Raw genomic sequence first — 25679 nt, 5'->3', positions numbered from 1 at the left:
ATGCTTACTGGTTTAAAAGTGACTTCAGCAAAAATTTCCCAATTCTTGAACAGAAACCTTGCTGCGATTATTAGATTCACAACACATACATCATAAAAATAAAAAAAAAAGAGATCTATTTGCAATGGCAGTACTTTTAAACCTTAGAAACCGTATCTGTGCACAATATCTCTGCACAGCATTTCTATTTTGGGGTACTTGACAATGTGCTCTTTGGTAGATTTCACAAGATACCAAAACATTTCAGGATTTTGAAAAAAGCCTATGAAATTTTGTTGCATAAAACGTTTTCATTAACAATATATTTTTGCATTTATCCAAAAGAGTCTAAAGCTGGCTTTTACATTGATTCCCTAAATACTGTACAACGTGCCAAGAAGCAACCTCAGCCCACATGGAAATGTCAAGCCAACCTCCCTAACCTAGCTTCCAGGCAAGATGAGACTGACGTAGGCTGGTTATTACGTCCTACTTGTGTTGATATATTAGCATGGATTTCTTGCCCACTCTCTCCTCACAGAACCCATGAGATGCATTAACTTCATGTAACCAGAACTATGGGTTTACCTTTAAATCTCTTATTCTTCCTGAACACCAATTTAATTCTGTAAGAACGATGCCATCTACTGATACACTATTTACTATGCCATTCTTCAAGAATCTTCACACAATGACTGAACAAGATCAACTGTAGCTGTGTTAACTGAAAAGAAAAATAATTTTCCATGAATGTACAAGAAATGAATGACAGTGCTCTCGAAGCCAGTGAAATGTGTTTTATTTTAAGCCACTACTAAAACAAGGACAAATTTAGTGCAACCTGGAGTTCATTATCTGAAAATTGAATACAGTTAAATTACTAAAATGGCAAAACTTGTCACCATTATACAGTACAAGACCTTCATATTCATTGAGTACAGTTACACAAACATTTATAGTTATTCAAACTGCTTTTGGTATACAATTGCATCACTAACCGGGTTGTGAATTACTGTAACACTGCACAAATAAGCAGCAGTTCCAGCATATTATAATAAATTTTAGTATTAAATACTATTCAGACATTACAACAGAACAAAGGCCCTCTAAAACTACAACTCCAGCTATACAACACAAATGTACACAGATGGTACAAAATAAAGTGACTACAGTGGCTTTGCTCTGTATTTCCCTCTTCAGAGCTCAAGCACAGCAAACGCTCAACAGCAGTGGCTCTTACTGAAAAGCCAAAGTTCTTACCCTAAAATCATTTCTGAATCTTGTATTTTTCTTTGCAAATCAACTGCATAAAACTAGGGGGTTTTGCACTGGTGACAGTGTTACTACTTACTGTGTTCCCATCAACGATATGCGGCTCTTTTATAATACAAGGTCCCAGACAAAGTCAGATATCTGACACCATTTTTGAGAGACTTGATCAGTCTCGGAATGTGGGTTGCTGGGTTTTTGGTTTTTGTTTGATTTGTAAAAAGCCTACACAATCTTTTATAACTCAAGAAAAAAGACACTACATGGATTACATTCAAATCATCATCTTAGCTACTTTTTCACATCCTTATTTTGAGACAGCAAATTCTCCTTAACTTTAGCATATAGGTTTGAGTTTTGTTTGGTTTTTATTTTAAGGCTTTATGCATACTTCTGTAGTATTTATGCATCCCGTTCTGAATGTTTAAACTGTTATAAATATGGCCACTTTTAATTGTTAATTTATAGAGGGGCTATTTTCAAAGTGCTTTGTTTATAGAATCTTTCAAAACATCCAAACACTTCAATTTTTCAGAATACTGAATGCATTTATGAAGTGTTAGAGACAGGGTGTCTTATGGAAAAAATAACACCACTGCATATATTTTCCTCAACTTAAAAATTAAATTACCAAGTCAAGTTTACTATACAGGAAAAATGCAAGATGAAACTAACTTCACCATTTTATATTTCTTTATAAAGCAGAGGTGTCTTGCTTCAATGGACCAAAATGTGCCCCTTCAATCTTTTTAGTTTTCATTTACACTTCTGTATTTGTGGTCAAGAATTTTAAATAAACTCAGTAATAGCATCATTTAAGACTTGCATTAGCAAAGAACAGCTTTCTCGCCAATATGGCAGACAGCACCAGTTAGATACAGCCAGTTCTATTATTAAAATTGGTAAATTGTAATTATTTTACCAGGGTAGTTTAATGCTTTCCCAGTTTTCATAGAATGATAGAATGGTTTCGTTTGGAAGGGACCTTAAAGATCACCAGTTCCAAATCCCCGCTGCGACAGGCTGGGACACGTCCCACTAGATCAGGCTACTCAAGGCCCCCATCCAACCTGGCCTTAAACATTTCCAGGGAAGGAGCATCCACAATTTCCCTGGGCAACCTGTGCCAGTGCCTCATCACCATCATCGTGAAGAATTCCTTCCTAATGTCTAGTCTAAAACTTCCCCCTTTCAATTTAAAGCCATTCCCCCTTGTCCTATCCCTACACGTCCTTGTGAGAAGTCCCTCCTTGGCTTTCTTGTAGGCCCTCTTCAGGTGCTGGAAAGGCTGCTTAAAAGCCTTCTTGAGTCTCCCTTTAGCCTCCTTTTCTCCAGGATGAACAATCCCAACTTCCTCAGCCTGTCCTTATAGCAGAAGTGCTCCAGCCCCCTCCAATCGTCTTCATAGCCCTCCCCTGGACCCATTCCAACAGTTCCATATCCTTCTTATGCCGGGGATTCCAGAACTGGATGCAGTACTCCAGGTGGGATTCCCATGAGAGCAAAGTAGAGGGGCAGAATCACCTCCCTGGACCTGCTGACCCTTGCAAATTTTGATACCAATGCAAGTTTTGATACCCATGGAGAAAAATCAATTCATCCAAAACAACTTTAAAACAATCTGTGCAGAAGGTTGGTTTGTTTTTCAATTTAAGTAAAAAACTAAAGTATTTTATAACATATTTTCTTCATGTAAATTTGGAAACTACGCTACTTTCCTCAGAGGCTAATAAATCAATTTCTGCCAATCAATAATTCTGTAACATATTCGATCCAGCTTCAAAACAAGATCCCATTTGTAAAATATTTTTTAGTGCAACTATTATCTATTTACCTTTCATGAGAGTTGTAAACTTTGGGAATCACACAATCTTCTGCCTTTCTCCAGAAAGTAATTAAAAAGAAAAAAATACTTCAAACTATAAAACCCACCATACCAAATCAATCAGTTAAAAAATGGCTGCTACTGTGGTGGTGGCATTTTGTTCCTTTGTTTGTTTCTTTTTTTCAAACATACAGTTTCGTAAATTTACAGTGCCTTCAATATCTTCCTCAATTTGGTTTGGGATGTGCATAGAGACACTGTATTACCAGTACTACTGTATCCTCTTGTCCTGAAATTATGCTTGGTGAGAATGCAAGGGTCCAATACCCAGAGCAAAATCTAGTCCTCAGGCACTGTTTTTAGTATTTTACTTTCTTGATATTTATATTTTATAGGTTAACTTGTACAAGTACATTATTACTGTGTTAAAGGAAAAATGCTGCAGCCAGAGAATGGTTTCAAATTTTTTTCTGAAACAACATCAAAAGTCAAGCTTAAAAAAAAGAATACAGTAGAATGAGGCACGAGGGCAAAAAAAATACAGACAACTTTTGTACAATTTGTAGAACATACTTGTTACTGGCCCCATCTTCCAAATAGAGAAATTAAGATAATATTCCCACCCACCATATCCATGCCCCAGCTTTGGGCTCTAGAGAAAAATAATTCCTGACACTTGGCATTATATTACCTATAAAAAGATAAAAGACCTTGTAACGGTCTTTGGGCTTTTTGTCACATGGCATACATACATTTTTCCATCTGTGAAATGATATATGAAGTGAGGTAATAAAAACTATGAGCAAAACAGAATTTTAAGGCAGTGGTAAAAATTTACAGTGTAAGTTCATACTGGTGAGATCTCATACACAGAGATCTCATATATGAATGTGTATGCGCATACCCATATGTGCATATACAAAAACATTAAACATCTTCAACTCTGTGAGAAAGGAGAACTTTGTGAGATCCAAGGCAGAAATCTAGATGACAAATGAGGACTGCAACAAACCAGTTCTTTGTAAAAAGACCAGGGGAATGCCTTCCTGAAACACAGACATTGCAAAGGGACTGCTCTTGAATTTACCAGTGTTACAACCCATAGTAATTTAGGGAGTAGGGGAAGTCAGAGTTGTACATATGTCACTAAAATTTATGAATTTAGAGATTTTCTCTCTCCTTGTTTGGGGTCACAAATTTGTGCACCGTATGTATCAACAGTACATTTTCCTATGGAAAAGCTATTAAGATTTTTTTGTTCATCCAAAATACCTAAGACTCCAGGATTCTTTCGCAAGTGACATGAGATTCAAGATGACAATCTTGTAACTACCAGCACATGCCTTTTTCTCTGAAAGGATGTTCTGTAAACAAAACCCCAAAAGCATTTTCAAACCACAGGATATGTAAAGGTCCAGATTTCCCTTCAGACGGAAAGGCAAGTCAGCAGCACTGGTGAGAAACCTAATCAGACTGCTAAAAAGACTCGATTAGAAGTGCCTTTAAGAAAATTCAGTGAAGGTAGTTAAGAAAAATGAAAAATCAATTTGCAGAAATTTCTCCTTTATGTTTTAATTAGCTTTCTTTGCTAAACACTTAAGTGCTCACTGAGTAACAAAACTCTTTATTACTAAAAAGAAAATTTATATAGGGAGGCTAAGATATAAAGAATTAGACTTCTCAATGGCCAAAATCCTCAGAGGAAAATGTTTCTACCCGCCACTTTTAATGCATCAATGTAAGAAACCAACATACAAATTCTTCAGCACAGAATTAATGTCATAGAAACAATTGCATATAAAAAGCTTCAGTAAGAAATTTATCAATTTAAACTTGATTGGCAAGCTTCAGGAAACCTTGCTGAAGAAGGTTGCTTCGTCAATACCCAACACGTCCCAGCGTGGCGCGTGGTGGCCGGAACCACCTCGTTGACTCACCCGGGTCCAGAGGAACAAGTGCACTATGTCAGGCGGATCATCATCCACGAAGACTATTATAACATCACTCAGAGGAACGACATCGCCCTGATGGAGCTCTACGAGCCCTTCCAGTGCAGCCCCTACGTGCAGCTCGCCTGCGTCCCCGACTTCTCCCTGCGGCTCTGGCAGCTGAGAAGCTGCTACGTCAGCGGCTGGGGGGTCACCACGGCCAGATGTGAGTTCCCCAAACGTTTTTGTATCCTGGGAGGTGGTGGAGTCACCTTCCCTGAAGGAGTTTAAGGGACAGGTGGATGAGGTGCTGAGGGGAATGGTTTAGTGTTTGATAGGAATGGTTGGACTCGATGATCCGGTGGGTCTCTTCCAACCTGGTGATTCTATGATTCTATGAAATCATGCTCAGCTACACACTCTGCCCTTCTACCAGCTCTATAGTACTCAACAAAGGGGAACATGTATTTGCACCCCAGCAGTTTCAGAGCAAACTCTCACATATTCACGTGAATATAAACTTGATAGAGGTGGCTAGGAAGCCAGACTGTACTAAGGGGCTGCTTGGGCAGGTAAAAATTTTCTTCCAGGCAATGGTGCCCTTGGGCACATAACATCTGTCTAACATCGGGGCGGGGGGTTCCACTGTCTGCAGCAACATATTCCAGATCAGATTTTTGCAGAACATTGGTGCTCTTAGTCCCACTGTGAATATAGCACACATACAAGTGGGAAGAAGACCTATCCTGGCACAGCGGGGATCCTGAGACTGCCTCCTCTGAACTACTATCATAGACACGGGATTTCTTCATAAATATTTCAATGGTCTCAACACAGCAGTAAATACAATTATGCATGAGTGGACAATACTGATTATGGACTGAATAAACATACCGTGTGCACAGTAGCACAAAGCACAGCACAGTTATTTTGACTTTCACCACAAAGTCTTTTAAATTCTGATAATATACTTTAACATTCATTCATTGAAGTTTACTTTACATATCTGTCTTCTTCCTATCTCCTTTCAAAAGAGGAATGAAGTGAAGAGCGTTGCACCTTTGGATTTTTCAGACATTTTCCAGAAGCCAGCCAACCAAAGACTTATTTAGAGACTGCTCTCCATCAGACACCTTCTCTATCATTTCACAGTATTTCAGCACTGCTTGCAAGAGATCTCCAACTTTCCAATCTCTTTCTCGCAGTCTTCTGGAAAGCTAAAGGGGAGACAGTGGAACACAAAACAAAATATTTTGACTGTCACATCCTGATTAACAGTTACATAAGTTATTCTTGAAACATTAGCTCATAAGAGATCGGTTGTAATAAGTTAATCATTATTCCCACATCTATAAAAACAAAAACTTCCTCAAGAACCAGGCACTTTTCTTTAAGGCAGTTTTCACAAAACTTTCTTCTGGAGGGAGCAAAATTCTCAAATGATGTGGTGCCACAGGTATGAGGGCTGTGGTTCATCAGGACTGCAGAAAACAGGAAATTCTGAACACAAGATTAAGATGTTTGCCACCCCTCCCATGCCAATAATGCACATATAAAAAGACAAAACTCAGTCTTAATAAAAGGATGTGGATTTTCCTTTCACAATATATAGCGTGGTTTGGGTGGCACAGATGCTACCCTCAAAGAAAACAGTGTCTTCAAAGTTGGGAAATTATAACTTCTTGGGGAGAGGAAAAGGTGAGGATTGAGTTAAACTACTGCTTGGGAGCAAAAAGTAGCACAGCAGAAAAACTTTTTGTTGCCCAGTGTCTCAGCAAAAAAATCTTCCATTGCTTATGCGTCAAGTTCAGCTACATATGGAAGAAAGCCGACCCTAAGACAAGGATGAATTTGCTAGTTTGCCCAGGAGTAAAAAAAATCTTTCAGTTAAAAAAAACCAAACAATAAAACAACACAAAAAAACCCAAGACCCACACAAACAAGCTTTATTCTCTGTAGCTTCCTGGACAACTGTCAACACTGCATTTAATAAACACAATTTAGATGCTTACCCTACTTATGCTCTGGAACTGTAGATATAAAGTTGCCTTTTATAGTCCTTACCATGACATTCTATATATAAACTTTAGTAAAAAGTCAAAACCAGTGTTCAGTGTTCCACACCTACAGAATTTAAAATTCATGTTTGCTCTATGAGAATCATCAGAGATTGCCTCATGAAATTCTATTAAAAAATGAAAGGATGACAATCTCTCTCTGCTCCTTCACCTTTGTGAGGGTGAAGGCAGGTCAGGGAATTGATTGAAAGAATGTGGGCATAAAAACATGTATAAAACAATTAACTTCTTCAGCAAACAATTAACCTGAAAGAGGTAAAAAGATCCTCCTCTCATCTTGAGTGCAATATATCCTGAACTCTGAAACGTTTTTCAGTGAAAAAAAATTACATCTTTTCTACATAGAGATTGAATTCTGTAGTTATTTCTGTGAATTTTAAAATAGAGCATAGGAAGCAAGAGTTTTATAGTCAACAACAGGCAATTTTGTAATTGCTGTTTGGAAGTTTATAAAAGAACAGTCATTTTTCTTACACCAGAGGAAAGTCCAGCTAATGTCCAAAGACCCAGTTCTGCAAATAACGTATAAAACTTCTCTCCAAAGAAGAACATACCACCATGGTAACATGACAAAGCTGGCACCTGGCTTCACTAACCTTCCTGTTTTAATTTAGAGTTCAAAGTTCAATCCCACTGTTTCTGTAGCAGACTGATTTCACTTGTCAGGCAAGGGAAATAGCAGTTTACTCATGACAGACACCAGGAGACATATAACAGCCAGATAAGGTCTGATTAAAAGTTGAACGTATATGGGTTTTTAATCAAATTTCTTGCATATCCACACTTCTTAAAGAAGTCAAGAACTATCTATTCTAATTTACTGGTTTCTTGTTCTAGCTCCTAGCAAATTGGGGGGGGGGGCGTTTCATACATAAGTTATTTAACTTACTTCTGCCTTGCTGAATATAATGTGTCCTTAAGTAAGCGTTCATACCCAGCTGTAGCTAGTAATACCTTGCCCAATACATGCCAGGCGTGGTTTTGTATTTTATACAGCCACATCACACCAGTGGCTCGTTACCCTCCCGTGATCAGCTAACACAAGCCTTTCCTCCCTTTCAGAACCCACCAATTACTTAGAGTGAAAAATTACTGTTTTCAATGCCATCTAAAGCCTAGGTTCATTCCCCAGATAGCTGAGGTGAGTTACCCAAGTACCTATGAGATGATCAATCCCCCACGGCTGGTGAGAAAGCAGAACACAGAGGACAGTCCAGTTTTCTATTGGGCTGCAGTGCCCTCTGGAGGTGCCTGTCTCGCTTTACCAGTGACAGAACTGAGAAGGACTATGTCTAATTCACCTTCAGTTTGGGTCAGAGATCATTCTAAACGAGAAATGGGATGGAATAAAAACCAGGTAATCCTTCCCTGCCCCCAGGGATGAAAACAGGATTTCAATTCATTCTAACATAACTGCACTTGGAGAACTAAAAATTAATCTAAAAAACTAAGTGAATCAATTTAAATATTCTAAATTTTCAGGATTGCATGACTACGGCCTGCCTAAAGGCCTTCTGGTTTATGTTTAGGTATCAATTCAGTATCAATTTATAACTGAAGTGTCAAATAGGAAAACATAATTTTTTAGGACTGCATACATAATAGACACCGCTATTTTCCAGAGTGCTCTTCTCAGTATATTCTCTTATTAAGGTAGCTAGAGTAGCGTTCAGGTACACAAACAGCTAATAACATTTTTCATGTGTGTCTTCAGGCACTGGCTCAAATACTAGCATCATGACTGAATCTGAGTTGGCAGAAGAATGAGATATTCAAGGGAAAATTAAAATTAAAAAAAGAGGCATCTGCATCTATTTTTTGTCTTTCACATTATGTTGCAGTATAAAATACAGGTGTGTGTCTCTCATACACATAGGAGATTACTATTAGTATTTGTGGGTCCTACCACTATTCTGCCTGAGTATTTGCATCACTGCAATTCACATACAAGAATAAATTACATGGACAGACCTTCAAAAGATGGAAAAAATTACTCATGAGGTCAGAACAATTGCAGTCACTAAACCAAACCCGTTCATATCAGAAGAACTTCAGAGAATGCTGGGCCAGGCATGGGAAAACAGAAAAGGTGAAGTATTTTCTTCATTTTGATGCTTAAAGTATCAGAAACGAGGAAGAGGCATATGAATATAAGGTTAAAATCTAACAGTTTCAAATAAAAAGAGAAATAAAGTGTTCTCCAATTGCCTTCTAATTTATGAAAGCATGAAGCGTCAGAAGTAATGTGCAACAAAATATATTTCTGAAATAATTCCAAATCAAACATACTGACCTCCAGAAAAGGAGCACAGGGGATATATTTCAACTTACCCTAAAAAAACCCTTTTCCAATTTTCAGAGCTATGTGAAATAAAAATGTAAGACTTTGTACTCTCCAGATCAAATAAATTTTCCATACAGATACACAGGCAAAAGAAGTAGAAAAACAGCATTCTTTTTCTGGGCTAGAAAAAAAGAAGCCTTTCACACTTAACACAAGTCTACAGTAACTAAGCACAATAAGTGCACACATTCATCTGTGTCTGAGAGTCTATTTTGTTACACTGACTTATACTTTCCAGTCACCCTCCTTTTCTCCTGAAATAATGACCACAGCTTTGGAAAGCACCAAGCTGAAGACTCAATACTAAATTTCAGAACCAAGAGCAAGCTTTTCCTTCCTTAATATACTGACACATACACTAAGTTGTTTTTGCCAAGATCTTAAATACTTAAAGCATACTAATGCTTTTAGCACCTTTTCACACATTACTAGAGCACAAAATAAGAATCTTTGATAATTCATTATTCCTATCAACATCACCGTTAGAGACATTGCCTATATAACCTGTTAAGTTAGGGCTTCAGTAGCCAGGTGATGTTCAATTAACCCCTTAGTAGATTAAAAGAAAAATAAGTCAAACGTAATAAATGCCAGATCATCATGTGGAGTGTGTTGTTGACCATAAAGAATCATTTTTATTATTTCATATGAATAAGATACTTCTCTTGTGATGGAAATACTCAGGTCAGCACATATACCAGAATTCTGATCCTTCCCTAAGAGACACAAATCACTAAAATCTAATATTTTAAACTTGCGCTCTCTTTGGTCCCATGATAAATTCAATCTATAAAACCAAAATAAGGGCATCTAAAAATGAAACAATCTTATTGAGCCTTATTTCTTAATAGTTTTGGCAGCAGTTGCTTACAGACGAAAAACATGCTTAAAATTTAATTAGAACTTAAACTGCTTTCTGATGAGAAAATGCGCGTTTGCCAGCAAAAAAACCCTGAGGTAGATTATCAGAATATTAAGTCAGAAATTAATTTGCATGAGCAAGTTCGAAGAAAGATTAAATTTATGGCAAATTAAATGCTAAGTAAAAAATGCTTGAAAAAATGTATTTTTCACTAAACAAAACCATTATATTCATATCCTCTTCATAGTAAAACAAGGAAAACAACTTGTGAAACAAGTTAACAGAGATTTGATTAATGCTGTCTTATTCATGGTACATACACAGGCCAGAGAGGCTCTTCCACTTTGGCCTCTCATGATTTAAATAATTATTTTCCTCAGCAGCAAATGTCTCATTACTTTTATTCAGCAGTAAATAAAGTAGTAGCAGCTGGTGTATCACAGCAAATGGAAATGAAGCAAATCCTTCTCTTTCCCCACCACCCATCAAACCCAAGCACTTACAAAGACGAATTCCCGTGCAGCAGTGTCATGAAAGTGAAGATCAGACACTTCTGTTTCAGAAGCTGCCAGCCACTGTAGTGCCGCTCTGAGCTGTGCGTCCACGAGATTTGCTTCCAGATCAATATTCACTATTGCTAAAGCCTTTCGTGTTTGCTCCAAGCCTAACATTAAAAAGAAAATAATCAAATCCATAGCTTCAGATTTTTTCAAAAAGTCTGTGTAGTTCAGTGTCTTAAAAAACCTCAACTCAGTACACACAAACATAAAAGGAGAAAAACCACGCTAGTCTGAAGTATTTCCATATTTTTACATAAGGAAGTACTGTTTATCCCATTTACAACTGTACACAAACATAGCTAAGTATTAAGACATCTAAGCTTGAACACATACTCCAAATGACAGGTAATTTAACACACCTTTTCACAAACTGTTTGAACAGGAATGACCTTCACATTGTCCCATCAGTTATTTCCATTTACAACTCCTATTTTTTGCCATGCCTCCATCAAAATTTTTTAAAAGTACATATTTCAGAATTCTCCCTTGTACAGGCAGACTGATCAGACTGCCTGAGTTTTTTCTGACATCTATCCAATTTTTGAACACTTCCTTTAAAGCACGAGTTCCAAAAATTACCACAGAACTGAAAAAGCAGTTGCATTAGTAATATAGATAACAATACTGTAGTTTCTCTCTTCCCAGTCTGAATTTCTGTATCCAGCTGTCACAGTAATCCTTTGTCACACTCTCAGAACCAACTAAGCATATGTGTAGTGCTCTCCAAGTTGCTCTTGAAGTCTTCACTTCCAGACTACTGGACTTAACTCTCTAGAAACAAGGAGTATATTTGGAATAAAGACATATGTAACTGTGTAGTTCACCTCAATCCTGCTACTCTTCCAATAAAGCTTACGAAAACTGGAAAGTTAACTAACATGGGAAAATTAACCAAGATTAAATAGATTCTCCCAGGAGGAAAAAAGGAAAGAAAGTTAACTAGTGGAACTGTCAGCATTAAGCATGCTTTTAGATAACAGAATATTTGCCTAGGAGTCCCAAAATCTAGTATTTTTATAGGAGAAAGAATCAATTATAAACAATTTTCTGACATGCAGTAGAAGGAAAGCACTGTGGTAACATATCACCGGGAAATGCTGATATATTTTTTTAGTTTTATAAAATAGATATACGTTTGGCAATAACAAGGCTTTGTTGCAAATTCTTTGGTGAACAAGGCACGGTCAGCCTAGAAAAACCCAGATATTTCCAGGCACAACGTAAACAGAACTCCCAAATGCGCAAGACCGGGTACAAAAGATTTCTACCCAGAGTATTATTTAAATGGTTCTACAAAGTGCAACGCAAGACATATAACATGGCTGCATACCCTCTGTAAGCAAGCAGAAGAAACACTTATTTCATCTTCAGAATAAACACAATACAAAGAAAAGCTCTATTACAACTTGCTCTAACATCAGCTCATCTTTCAATCAGCCTCATAGGCTTCTTATTTGAGCTAACAACCTTCGGCACTCCGATCAGACTGGAATCAGTGCAGATATCGTCTACGAACCAGAAAGCTGAAAAAAGATTCTACATAGACCTTGTTTTGTATTTCGCTAAGAAGAAAGACTAAGGCAAATATATCGAATCCAAGTTTTTTCATTGTTTCTCATGACTCCTCTTCCAAGGTTGTTAAGGCCAGTTTGAATTAACTCCTTTACTATCTCAAACATAGCCATGCAAATGCATTACCATGGCTCCCTATCAAACATTTTACAAAGAAGTTATTCTATGCATATAAATTCACCCTTTCAACAATCAGATCAGAGTGCACTACTTTACGTTATTAAGTACATGTGAGCCTCAGAGACCAGCACTTCACAAAGTCTGTAAATCTCAGTGCATTGAGGTGTATTGTAGGGTATTAATCTAAGAATATATTCTGACGCTTGATTGACATGTTATTATGAATAGGAATAACAGCGTTGTCACCTTGTTTTGCAGACTACAAAGAATTAAGAAAGCAATTCATGTAGAGTGCACAGGTCAAGGACAGTATCTGCTGAAATTGACATTACCTTCTACAGCATCTTTGCAATCTTCATCTTTATCTTCTGCTCCATCACTGTATTTTAAAATCAAAACAAATATATTAATATAAACCAATATATGCACAATAAATGCAGTCAATCCTAAGACTGTAATGAAGGTTAAAGGAAAGTAAGATCATCCAAGAATTAAGAAGTGATCATGAAAGGAAGCTTTGCTTCTCACACCATTTCATGTTGGAAACAGATATATCATCAACTTCACAATATTAGCTTTTAAGGAAAGAAGGGAGAAGACAGAAACAAGAGAAGGGTGGTAAGAAGAAAATTGCAATATGAAGACATCTTAAAATAATAAGAAAAGTTATTGATTTTAATCAAGGTGGACAGTTTAGTTTTGATTCATATGTGAAAAGATTGAGCCATCTTACGTCACAGGTATCAACAGCTACAGCTTATTGAAAGTTTCCACAAGGTAATGGAAAAACAGAAATCCTGTAGGAAGCAAGCTCTAGTTTGCTTGAAAAAGTAAATCTGCAAGCAAGAACATGCAAAGAGACCTTTGATTTTGCAAGCAGAACACATTCATCAGTTTAGCACAGCAAAATGTATTCAGTATGGATTAATTAATGAAAAAAATCATATTGTGATTACGTGAGAGGAGTGTGAATAATGTACTGCATAAAAAATGCACCATATTTTTATTTTCCAAATGATGATTTCATGCATTAATTATGAGGAACCCATCTGGTTTTATATTTCTCAACTCAACCAACCTGTCTGATGTTGGAAAGGATAAATTCTCCTCATACATATCCCCTTCTAAACCAAGACTGCTCCAGCTACTGCTGTTACCATTACTGCCAGGAGAAGAAGAGAACACGGCTGAACTAGAAAAGAACAATAGCTCAAACTAGAACCTTCATTTTCCTTAGAGCTGTTTTGTCAACACATTTAATGCAAGAGCACGGGAACCTCCTAAACAGGTTTGCTGGAACAGAGTACAAATGTGACTGTCAGTGGTATTTGGAGCACAATAATGCAAAACTGGTAAGTTTCAGTACACAGGTGAATGTATTAATTTGTTCTTATTAATTTTCCAGATCATCACTAGCAGTACTTCTGTCCTCAGGTCTAGGCAAATTGCTCATTACTTACATAAGCTCAACAATTTCAATATGATTACTCAGGAACATGAATTACAACTATAATATTTGCTTAAGGAATAGCTAAGTTCATAAAATTATATATTGTGAAGACAGCTGCACAAATAAAATCCTTCCATCTCATTCCCAAATTCAGTAATTATCTCCAACAGCCCGATGAGAAGGAATTTATAAAATATATGTTTTTTTAAAAATCTGAATCTTGTTCTACAAGCTGATTTTCTAAAAATAAGGGGGGTTACAGATTACTGAAAATAACACTAAAAAGATACAGTTCATAAACATGTTGTATTTATTCCATGACTACATTGAAGCCAATGTAAAGAAAAAAAAAATTGAGCATGTCCTTACACTGATACATTTTAGGCACAAGACTGAACTACTCATATGATTAAATATGGAAGCCTTTCAATAATGGGATTTCAAGATAACCAGCATTCTTTGAGAAAGGAAGGTTGTCTGCTCTAGATGGTATTACAAGCCACAAAGCAACGTCAGAGAACAACTGCTGCAAGATGCCTTCTTCACCCAAGTTTTATGTGACTGTTAAAGCTCTTACTTTCCACTCATTCCACTCAAGGCAAATAGTAAAATTTAAAACCAGAAATGGGGAAAAGAAACATTTCAAGAGACAGACATTATCTCTTGTGAGACTCTGCCAGTGCATCACCTATATGCTTTGCAGAATACCTGCTAGGATCCTAATTTCAAAAGAGTAACAGGAAGTTAGTGAGCCTGAAACGTGAATACAACCTAACATGACAAAAAAAAATTTAAAGGTTGCATTCAGCACATTGTCGCTTATTCAGGCTACATGTGCAAAGAACAACGAAACAGCTCTCTCTCATTATGCAGGGAAAAAAAAAAAGAAAAGAAAAAAAAAGAAAATTAAAGTGCAGAAGCTCTCAAAGATATCAACTTGATTTGCACAGAAATGCAAACCTGGTCTTAAGACTGTTTCTCAAGCTGCAGTGAGCGACTATCACAGTATATATGATCTATTACATTTGGTTTGACTTACATGCGTAGAAAAGATTTAACACAGCCTATTGATACCAATAATTTGCAGTCACACAGCCTCTTTTCAGTGGAAGTTATAAATGTGTAACATCTGTGGAAGTAAAGGCAGCCCCAGTTCTTGGACAAAAGAAAAAAGTATTTGCAACCTAATAGAATGGCCTCATGCACACTACTATTTTGATTAAGTAAGAGAATAATATTTTACAGTGGTCAAACCTGGTCTGAAATAATAATGTTTAACCATATTACAATACAGAACAACGTGTGAGAATTTTTTTTCGTAATGTGACCTCAATTTTGTTGCAAGTTGGCAAATTAATAGTCTTGAAAATAATGTCCTGCAACCACAGAACAAGCAATAACAGAAAAGAAGTCATCATAGTGCTCCTACACTGCCTCATGCAGCTCTTCAACACAAGCCAGCAAATGAATTACAAGAAAAGCTTTCAACTTTTATATACATTGTGTATATAAGAACTATAACTCAGATCGGCTGCTTTGAGATTGTGTATTATGTACATACAGTCAAAGGCAAGAGGCTTCTGCTCTGAATTAAAACCTAACCTGGATGGTCCAATTCATCCCTTGAAAAAAAACCTATGTCTATACCTATAGCTGTACATTAACTATAGAGAAAGCTTCGGATTGTTTTATTTCTAAATTTAAGTTGCTAATGTTAGGCACGTGAAGTAGAAGATAAAAGCACTCCTCTGCATAGCTACCTTTACCAAGTCTGCTAAAGAAGCGCAGGGACCATGCTTTAATTCTTTCCAAATTGTCTTGCTCCTGCATTTATAGATAAATTTAATCCTCTGAAGTAATGAAGCACCATTTTTACATTGATTTGAGACGCAGAGGGCATGTAACATTTCAACAGAGCTACTACAAAAGAAACGTCATTTTTTTTTCCTGAAATAAAGCAAAGTAAATTGAACTGGACCGCTGTAGCTTGCATTGTTGTGTTGTTTCCTTGGGACTGCGTTCCAAAAAAATTTCACCTACCATTTATGGAATCTCTAGGTTTATTATTACGAAAATAATTTCCAAAATGTCAACTACCGGAGTCTCAAGAACCAGTATCCACTGAATACTGCAAATGGTCTGGAAAATACAAGGGGAAGGAAGAGGTCCTCCCCCACCACGCAAAACTCGCTTATTGTTCACCGTGCCATTCAATTACATTGTACCAGCACCACAATAAATTGGTCTAATGATAACTAGTACTGCAAAGATGGTACATATAAGATTGCTGACAGCTTTTTAGGCACAAGGAAGTCACCTGCATCACAAAATAGCTGCCAGGGGAGCAATGCTACCTAATAGTACATTTAAATGTTCTGAACTGACATGGTTTAAAAAAAACCATTCTGCTGATTCTACATAAACAGATGGTCCTGATCATAATGAAAAAAAAAGACAAAGAACAATCCCAACAATCCAAACTTCCAACTGATGTAACTGCACTGCCAATACGCCCTGTATGACTGAATGGCATTTTTCTGCTTAATTAACTTTTTGGGCTTTGTAAAATTTTTTTTATTATTTTTGTTTATGTTTAAAAGAGGAGAAAAAAAGCAATAAATCTTCACCGCAGCCACACAGTTTTTTATTTCCTTATAAGACGCTAACATTGTTCCACAGTGTTATGACTGAAGCTTCCTTTGTTACAGGAGCACACACCTCCACACACCCCGAACATCTTTCTGCTCTTTTTACCCCAGATCCTGTCGCTTCCACCTGCTAAACTTCAGCAACACAAAAGTACACATGGGCTGTTACCAATTCACAGTTAGTTTTGTAAAGGAAGCTGGTCAATTTGTGCATGCCAGTTCCTTCTGCTGACACCCTGCTATCCAAACTATGCCTTCCCTTCTCCAAGTTAAATGCTAATTTAGGTCATTCCTCCTCTAATGAGCTACAGATTTTCTTGAAAGTTATAGATATTACTTTCTTTTCATCTAAATCTGTTCTGGGGGTGATAAAAAACAAACACAACCTGGGCACTACAGGTCTAGCCTTTTTTTAATATTTTTTTTCCCCAGCGTCAACTAACCCTTAATTTTATTCACTGTAACTGCCAGTACTCCTCCTTATACTCCAAATTTCATCATGTAAGTCTAACTCACTTTCACTCATTCATTAGATAATCCTTTGTTAAAATGACTTTAACGCACTGTATTCTTTTACAGAATTACATAGTTGTATGAGTGGTAACTTCTAGTAGTGGTTTGACTAAAATATTTAGTTAAGCAAAATATGAAAAAGATTGTAGATATTTAAGTAAGTAGTGTCACTTTGGTACCAAATAACCTACATTACATAAGGAAGCATATCTCCCATATTTTCTTTAATATCAGTGATGCTGTAAGTACTGACTAAAAGGAAAAAACACTCCGCCATTTCTGCTGTTCTACAACAAAACACTGAACTTCCTACTGTAACATAAGTGGTATATCAATCATAAAAACCTAAAGTTTACTCATTCCTCATATACGCTTATATAGAAGCTGAGACCACAACTCTCAATATAATTTTCCCTTGGCAACAAGCAGAGATATTGTAGTTCTTTTCAATTCCCATCCTAATCTTTGTTAGTTATCAATCAGCCAGGGAAAGTGTAGTGAGAAGGTCTGTCAGAAAAGTATCTACCCTGACCAGGTAAGTTGCCATATTACACACCTGTAACTTCATGGTTAGTAGTACCTAATTATTTCACCAACATTGGTTAGAAGAGCTTAAAAATTCTAGTCCCAAAAAAGGCAAAACAAGCTGTTAAAGCACCTCATGCAAACTAAGCTCACATTTCTTCAAGGCTGCGTGAATTTACATAAAACACATTTTTAATGATTCATTTTTAAAATTTCAGAGCACAACTAATAATCAGTACTTTCAAGTTGTGTTTTATACGTGGTGCTTGTTTTAAAAAAGCCTGCATCTTTTGCTGATATTTAAATTATATATGTACGGTGTCACTTGATGTCACTCCCTGCCTGTCATCAATAACAATGCACACTCCACAAATTTTGCAGTGTATGTACTATGAACATTTGTGGACAAAAATATTAGGCAGGAAAACAGACTCAAACATAATATTAGAGCCAATTTTAATTAAAAAAAGTCATTGTGTTTTGAAGACAAAATAATCTCTTCTTCCCCAGTCCCCAGGAGAAAACTACTTAATGCTGAGTTACGTGAAGCCAAGATCACTGCTTAACTGTACTAACATGTTTATAGTTACCTGTCACTGAGGTGAAGAAAACTGCTGCTTTCATCAGGATGTTCATCTTCAAAACTTAGATTGGACCAACTGCCAGTGCTATCATCACCAATGCTAAGACTCATCTGTTGGCTAACGATAGATTCAACAGAGTGAAATCCTTCTCTTCCAACAGAGCTGAACAAAAATTTAAGACAAAAACATCACTACATTTCATGACAGTCTGTGTTAATTCATTTACAGCAATTTAACACCATTTCAAAGCCATTAAATTCCAAGGAAAAACAACAGGTGGGGGAAATCAACTAAATTGTAACCTATTCTTAATATAAGAAATTAAGCAACCAAATGAATGTGAAATCAGAACAGGCTTAGCTCAGGAATTGCTATTTGGAATTCTTTTACCAGAAGACAAAGGGAACAGCAAAAATAATTCTCTGACTTGGAAGAATATTTGCTATAAAGCATAGAAGGCATTTTTGTCTTATAGAGTCTACACCAAAGTACACTTCTGAAGCAGAAGACTGAAGTTGCTTGAACTTGTTCACCACAAACATTTTGGCTATTTCCTCTCTCCGCCTTCAGTACAATCAGCAAGGTGGTCTGCTATTGCAGACAAAGTGTTCAAGTACACACTGGTGTTTACAATGTTAGGATTCTACTTTTTTAAAAAGGTCTTTCTGTAGATAAAAACATGTCTTCCTGCTTCAAGAAAGGGTAGCAACATATGACTCATACAGAATTTTTTCCCTTGGGAATTATATTTAAAATTTTATCCGAAAAACAGTCAAGCAATTATGCTCAATAAAAGGGAGCCTTTAAAAGATCCTTCAAAAGATCCAGTTTGATAACTTTAAATAAGTTTGAACTCCTTAGGAAGAAAGTAAAGCTAGAAGAACATGCAGTTTTGAACTAACTTTCAGGGACAAATTGATTATCTGAATATAGATGACATAGTAGAAAGTTCAAGAGAAAGGATCATCCTACTTCCACCACAGCAAGCAGCAACTGTAATGCTCACTATTTAAAAACCCAACTTTAACAACATCACTGAAAACACTTGGCTCCAGTGAGCACATTTTTTTTACAGAAAAATATGTAGATTTGAAGAAAGAATTTAGCTACTTGAATTGGAACCCATTTGGGGAATACAAAGGTGATTTTTCCCAATTTGTATTTACAGTTACAGCAAGCAGCACTAGCAAAAGTTCTTTTAACATACCTGGCAGCTTCTCAAGAAACACATGCATCACATACCATACATTAGATGACAACGGAAGAAACGCTTATAAATTTTGTCATGTTAAAAACCTAACATTGCCTCCTTGTCACAGATACAGTAATGAATAGCATCTCTTTGAACCTTGCGTTTTATTGCTGTCATATTCTAGTTGGACATTTTAAATAATATTCTAAAGAAGCGATTCATAAGAAGCATCATCTTTGATATTTAAAGTATAGAAGAACATCACATTATTATTCAGTGTGTGGCAAAAAAGACAGACTCAATCCTGTTGTGCAGAGAACCACAATATACATCTTATTAGCACCTTCACGCTGCTAGAAATTTCAGCCGAATGCTTATACTTTTCTGCAAAAGTTACTCCCCACAAAACAAAAGAACTTCCACTCATATCTATGGAACAGAAGCTAATATGTTTCACGCCAAACCCTGAAAAATTTAATTCAGTCCCACTGTGGCCTTTAGCCATTGAACATAAAACAATCTATTTTATTACTCACCATGATGAATAATAAAAGAAAGCTTTAGCTATTGTGCAGAATTCCCCCCCACAAAAAAAGTAGATTAAAGTAATAAATCTTATTATAAACTGTAAAAAACATGGTAGAGATTGCTGTTGGACCTGAAGAAGAAACTTCAGGTCACTCTGATCACTGTACTGTTTTTAAAAAATAGTTCTTGCTTGCCCCAAAATTACTGTGCTATGTATCTCCTGTTTTTAAGGAAACAGCATATTAGCCTTTGCTAAATATACAAAAATTTGAAACTCATTTCCTTGTCTACTGTATTACTATTTCATAAGCTAAAGTGTGTTTTAGCAAGTTGTTTCTTCTTAAACTAAGGGTGCTGTGGGGTTTTTTTTCCCCCTAGTAGTACGGACACTGCCAGAACACAGACAATCAAAATAAAGCCTTCATTTAGAAACCAATGGCTAGTTTGCACAGTACCAGATGTTGGTCCTATTGACAAAAGCAAAAAAAATTACTTTGGTTTTCAGCACAGATGTTGAAATACAGGCAGGTAACAAACCTGGATTCCATCATGGCTCACAGATCAAAAAATACCTGTGAAGTCTACCATTCTCTACCACAGGTAAAAATAACAGCATTTCAGGTTGAAATAGAAATTTCCACTTACTAGTCACCTACTGGAACATAAGTGTGTTGATATACATACAAACCTTGGTTTCAAACTCCCACATGTGAGAAAAAAAAAAAAGGTCTTTTTTTCCCTAGTTCTAAATCATTTTAAATATAATGAGAGGAATAAAAAGAACATAAAGCATATATTTCTTTAAAAAAAAATCCTTCTGAACACACATTTATATGAACAATCCTTTTTCTGATATGAAATGCAAAAAATAGGACAAAATTAATATTACCTTACGTTAGCTGTCTGACCAATATTAGTCATAGCTGATGTCATTATTTCAGTAGTAAGACTTTCAGCAAAACTGACTCCATCTTGTCCAATGCCACTGTCAGCTGTCAGACTTGTGTAACTCATCTCTCCTGCTTTCCCTATGACCGCAGTAGCCCCCATATCAGGAAACTCTGTCTTCCGCTCTACATCAACGTGGATTTTAGGAATATCAAGCTGAAACACTCTTCGTTTTTGACAGGCACCACCTAATCCAGAATGAAGGAAATGCCTCACTGGAATGGAGGATTCTTGTGTGGGTAGATGAGATGTACTATCTGTACAGTACCGATGTTCCTTCATGCTGCAGCATCTACAGACAGTTCCAGAAAAAGGAGACAGTTTCTCTGTATATGAAAGCCTATCCCCACTTCTTCTGTTTTCAGCCACACGGAGAACTGCTGACTCTAAACTCATTTCTAGAGTATCATCCGCTACTTTCCTAGCATACTGTTCTATGGCTTGAATTATGCCTTCACTGTAGCCATTTTCATTTAAACTTCCAGTACTATGATACAGTTTATGATCTGGGGAGAAAGGAAGAAATGTCCTAGAAACTCTTGTTTTAATAAGATCCCCTGTAACTTCATCAAACGCAGTCCTTTTATATAGACAGGAATCTGTCAGAGACTTTGGTAAACACGCTCCCGACATTTTCAATTTCTTCCTGACATCACAAGTGATACTGCGAGCAAGGGATTCTGTGAAATATAACAACTCTGTGCATTCTGTTCTTGGTGTGCTGATATTCCTTTCATACGTTTGGGCACCACAGTGATGAATGCAGCTTTTCACTTGCTGTATTGCATCTGTATTCACTGCTTTGATCTGCTCCAGCTTAGCATTCACTTGTGCGTTTTGCCCAGGAAATGTCTTTTTGCTGTATCTCCATTTATTTTTTCTAGCTGCTTGCTGTAACCCTGATTTGATAGACCTGTAAACAAGTCTGCTAGCATACTGATCCATTAACAGCTCAGCGCTACCACCTTCTCTTTTCAAAACTCGAATAATATGATCTGCATATTCATCAGTCACACTTTCACAGCTTGGGTATTTGGAAGTCAAACCTGTCGTGCCGACACCCTGTGGTAAAGGAAGTACAGACGAATCTCCCCCTGACGGCCACTGGTCCTGCGCTGCACCACACAGTTCCTTTGAACTATGATCTTTATCGCCTTTTCTCAAATAAAGGCACTCTACCTGACAGTTAATCCGCTTCAACCTCAACAGTTTACAGTGCCTTGATTTCACTATTTTCTTGGCCTCATTGATGACTTTTCCTGCCATATCACCTGCATAACTCCATAAAGAATGGCACATCTCTTCTGGGATATTTGTAAATGCAGTATATCCACATTTTTTGTTTTGCATAGCTAACTGAACCTGTCTATCAGCTTCTCTTTCATTTGTTTTACCATCTAAATGGGAAGCAGCCATTTCAGTCGCTATTGAAATTATATGGCTAGCTAAGCAATCTGCATACTGAATTGTTTTTGGCAAGTGCTCCTCTTTCTCAACAGGCATTTCAGAATGATCTTCATCTTCACTACTTTCCACTTCTTCGGAAAGCGACCGCATGAGTCTTAACATAAATTCCTCATTTTCCAAAGAGTCATGTTCGCTTTCAAACAAACCAGTAACAGCTGGGTTGTATGGGGTAGAAGGTGGTGTTGCAGGTGCAAATTCCTTTGCTAATTCTCCCTTGAGTTTCTTAGAGAGTTTTCTCAAGTTTCTTTCAGAACTACCCTGACACGGCACTAAAGGAGTTGGTGGGGGTGTATCAGGCATTACACAGGTATTTCCATCTTTGAGACTTGATTTATGTTCCACCTGCAAAGCATCTTCACTGCCAAACATCACTGAAGCAAAGCTATTTGCATGCACAAAACAATCAGCCTGCTTGTAAGTCAAAGGTCCTGACGATGGTTTTTGAGTATCATGTTTTCTTGATGGCTTGTTTAAACAGGTTATTGAGCAGCTTCCTGTGTCAGTAAAGTCCTCCAGAACATGCCTAGAAAGAGTCACAGAGGAACAAGGCAGTGGTGATTTTGAAGAAAATTTGTGTCCTTTTTGGTCCTGCCAACAATCTTTGGATTCTGAAAAACACTGAACAGAACGAGCTGGAGCAAGAAGAAATTTATGTGGATTATTCAAAGGCATCTGTTGTTGTTCCACATTTATAGAAACATTACTTTGCTTCTCAACCTCTTGCTTCTTTATCACACATTGTTCTTTTCTACTGATGTCTGTGTAAGTCTGTGAGCTCACATTACTTGCTGAATTCTCGCTGGTGTTGCGTAACATAGATTTACTTTCCTCTACAGATTGTTTTATCACATACTTGGCCAAGTGATCTGCAAACACATTCTTGGGGAAGCCTTCACCAATACACTGTCCATGAGGTTTTTTATCTGTTATTTTTTTTGTTAAAAAATCAGTATACTCTTCTACTGCTTTTGTTACTCTAGATGAGGTTATGGCTTCATAAGCTTCATTTACTATCATATCGACCATAGTTCCAGAAAAACTATTAATGCCTTTTGACCCCCTTGCTAATTCTGAACTATTGTTCATTCCAAATTTGTTATTTGTTTGTTTGGTATCATTTTGATTATGTAAGAGTGATGGAGCATTTTCAGTACTTTGACTGTGATCAGAAGTTAGATGTATATTTCTGAAAGAAGTTACTTCCTCCTCTCTCTTTCTGCTTGTGGAAAAAGGATGAGAGGAGCCTTTGTATATTTTCATACTCTCATCAGAATTTGGAGTTGTGGATAATTTTGCTTTACAAGCATCAGAGGAAACTCGATGTTGACAAAGAGCTCTTCCAGCTAAGGGCACAGGTATTGAACTTACAACACCAGAGGTGCAAAACAGAGCTTGCTGTACTGTATATTCCTTCTTGGAATCTTGGATTGGCTTCAGTGCTACCCTATCATTAAAATTAGGAAAAACTGTAGAAGTCCGCGTTGACTCTAACATACTTTCCGCACTCACATATTTAACGTTGCCCATAGAAACACTAATAGCTGCTTGTGTTGTGAAGGTGACATCAACCTGAGACAGTTCAATAAAAGCCTCCTGAATGACAGATTCGGACAAATCTCTGGCATAGGATCTTACCACTTTGTCTTCATAATCAAATGATGAAGGCTGTGCAGCTATAGGTGTTGATGGATATGAAAACTGGCATACTTCCATGATTCCTTCAAACACAAGTTCTTCAGCAAGGTCTGCTGCAAACCGTGCAACAGCATTGGTAAATATTTGTTTCTTTACATGCCGCAGTTCTTTCAAAGCACCAGTTATAGCTTCACTCACCAAAAAGTTTGCTATCCCAGTAATGGCACGCTCCTTCAGGGAGATTGCTCTACGTCTTCCAATCTCATAAAATGCCATCTGAAAAACTGAAGAAGTCAACCTAGCAGCCAAATGACAAAGTGCATTGGTGCATGAAGAAACGCCTTTCTGCAAGTCTTTAAATGCACTGCCGAAACTTTTTTCAACTAATTCAGTTGCAAATTTTTGAATGCTATCTTTAATCATTAATGACTTATGTTTAGATTTTGCTTGTTTACCTGGCTCTTTACTAGCTTGCAGTTTGAAATCTCCAGCTTGACTTTTTTTTTCTTTCAAAGCAATCCCATTCTGTTTTGCATCATTTCTTGCACATACTTGTTCTGATGAGGACTCAGAATGAAAAAAAGAACCCAGTATTTCAGATGAAACACTGTCAGCATATGCTGAATAACTATTATAGACTGCATCGTGGTGATTCTGACCTGTCCCATCTCCACCAAGATTAATTCGGCATAAACATTCAGAAGAACCACAGCTCCCTAGTGGACTGAAAGCTGATGACCTAATAGGGCTGAACAAGCCTCCATTCTCTTCTCCTGTTGTTTTAACCGGGCGAGGGGAATCTGGGACATCAAAGACACTGCTATATGGTGATTCTGGTTTACGAGGAGTTGGTTTCTTCACATTGGCTGGGAGAGCAGGACGATCAGACTTGAATTTCTGCGGATTCATTGTAATGCTTGCAGAAGACAACTGCTCATGTGCAGTCCTCCTTTTCTGGGAGGGATTCCCTAGGATGGGATCCCTAATAACTTTACAAGGGTTTTCCAAGACTTGTTCCAGCTCATCGAACTGATCAAAACTATCAAAAAATTCACTTACTTCTGAGTCTGAATCTTCTATACCATCTTTCATTACTGGAATTTTTGGCAGCTGAAGTTTTGCCTTTAAGCTTTTTTGATACCCTTCTTCATCTAAGAAGATGACGGGACTTGGGCTGGAGCCATCAGACTCAGAGGATTCAGCTGGAGAGGAGGAAAACAATGTTTTACATACAAAATTAACACCTTGATCAGGAGGATTATATGGCTTATAGAAACTCCTTTGTATCCAAGGATCAGAAATTGAGGTTGTAACTGAATTTTTTACTGAAGACAGTTCCTTAAGTCCCAAAATATCTATCAAAGAAGATCTGGCAGATGATTTTCGACGTATAGAACCCACACGGATTTCTGAATCAACAGCTTCTAAACATCGAGCAGGGGTGGTCTGTGAAGCAGCATCTCGATGGTTTCGAGAAGTTAAGCTGCATGAACCTAAAAAAAAAACAAACCCCAAAACAAATAAATAAGCAAACAACAAACACTGCTTCAAAACCACGAATATTTTCACAGAACTACAGAAAACTGGGGACAGATTTAGATGGCAGTTGCTGAGTTTGTTCTTGCTGCCAAATGCTAATGATCTTTCACAAT

The 25679-nt window shown here is 37.1% G+C and overlaps 1 protein-coding gene across 2 annotated transcripts in view; it reads right to left on the bottom strand.

The window, feature by feature from the left end:
* Positions 1-761: 761 nt before the first annotated feature.
* Positions 762-25679, bottom strand: part of AKAP11 (A-kinase anchoring protein 11) — a 43431-nt gene continuing 18513 nt past the window's right edge. Inside the window, exons 8-13 of one of the 2 annotated variants that reach the window (XM_069880681.1) lie at positions 20867-25520; positions 18264-18419; positions 13616-13699; positions 12870-12916; positions 10789-10949; positions 762-6218 (exon numbers count right to left, since the gene is read on the bottom strand). In XM_069880681.1, the coding sequence (XP_069736782.1) occupies positions 6072-6218; positions 10789-10949; positions 12870-12916; positions 13616-13699; positions 18264-18419; positions 20867-25520 (5249 nt within the window). In that variant the 3' untranslated portion in view covers positions 762-6071. The remainder of the gene's footprint in view (positions 6219-10788; positions 10950-12869; positions 12917-13615; positions 13700-18263; positions 18420-20866; positions 25521-25679) is intronic. The other variant, XM_069880685.1, reaches the window with a different exon arrangement.

This window comes from Phaenicophaeus curvirostris, chromosome 1 (assembly GCF_032191515.1).
Source record: "Phaenicophaeus curvirostris isolate KB17595 chromosome 1, BPBGC_Pcur_1.0, whole genome shotgun sequence".
NCBI classification, from domain to species: Eukaryota; Metazoa; Chordata; class Aves; order Cuculiformes; family Cuculidae; genus Phaenicophaeus; species Phaenicophaeus curvirostris.
This window is presented reverse-complemented; position numbering and strand designations above follow the sequence as displayed.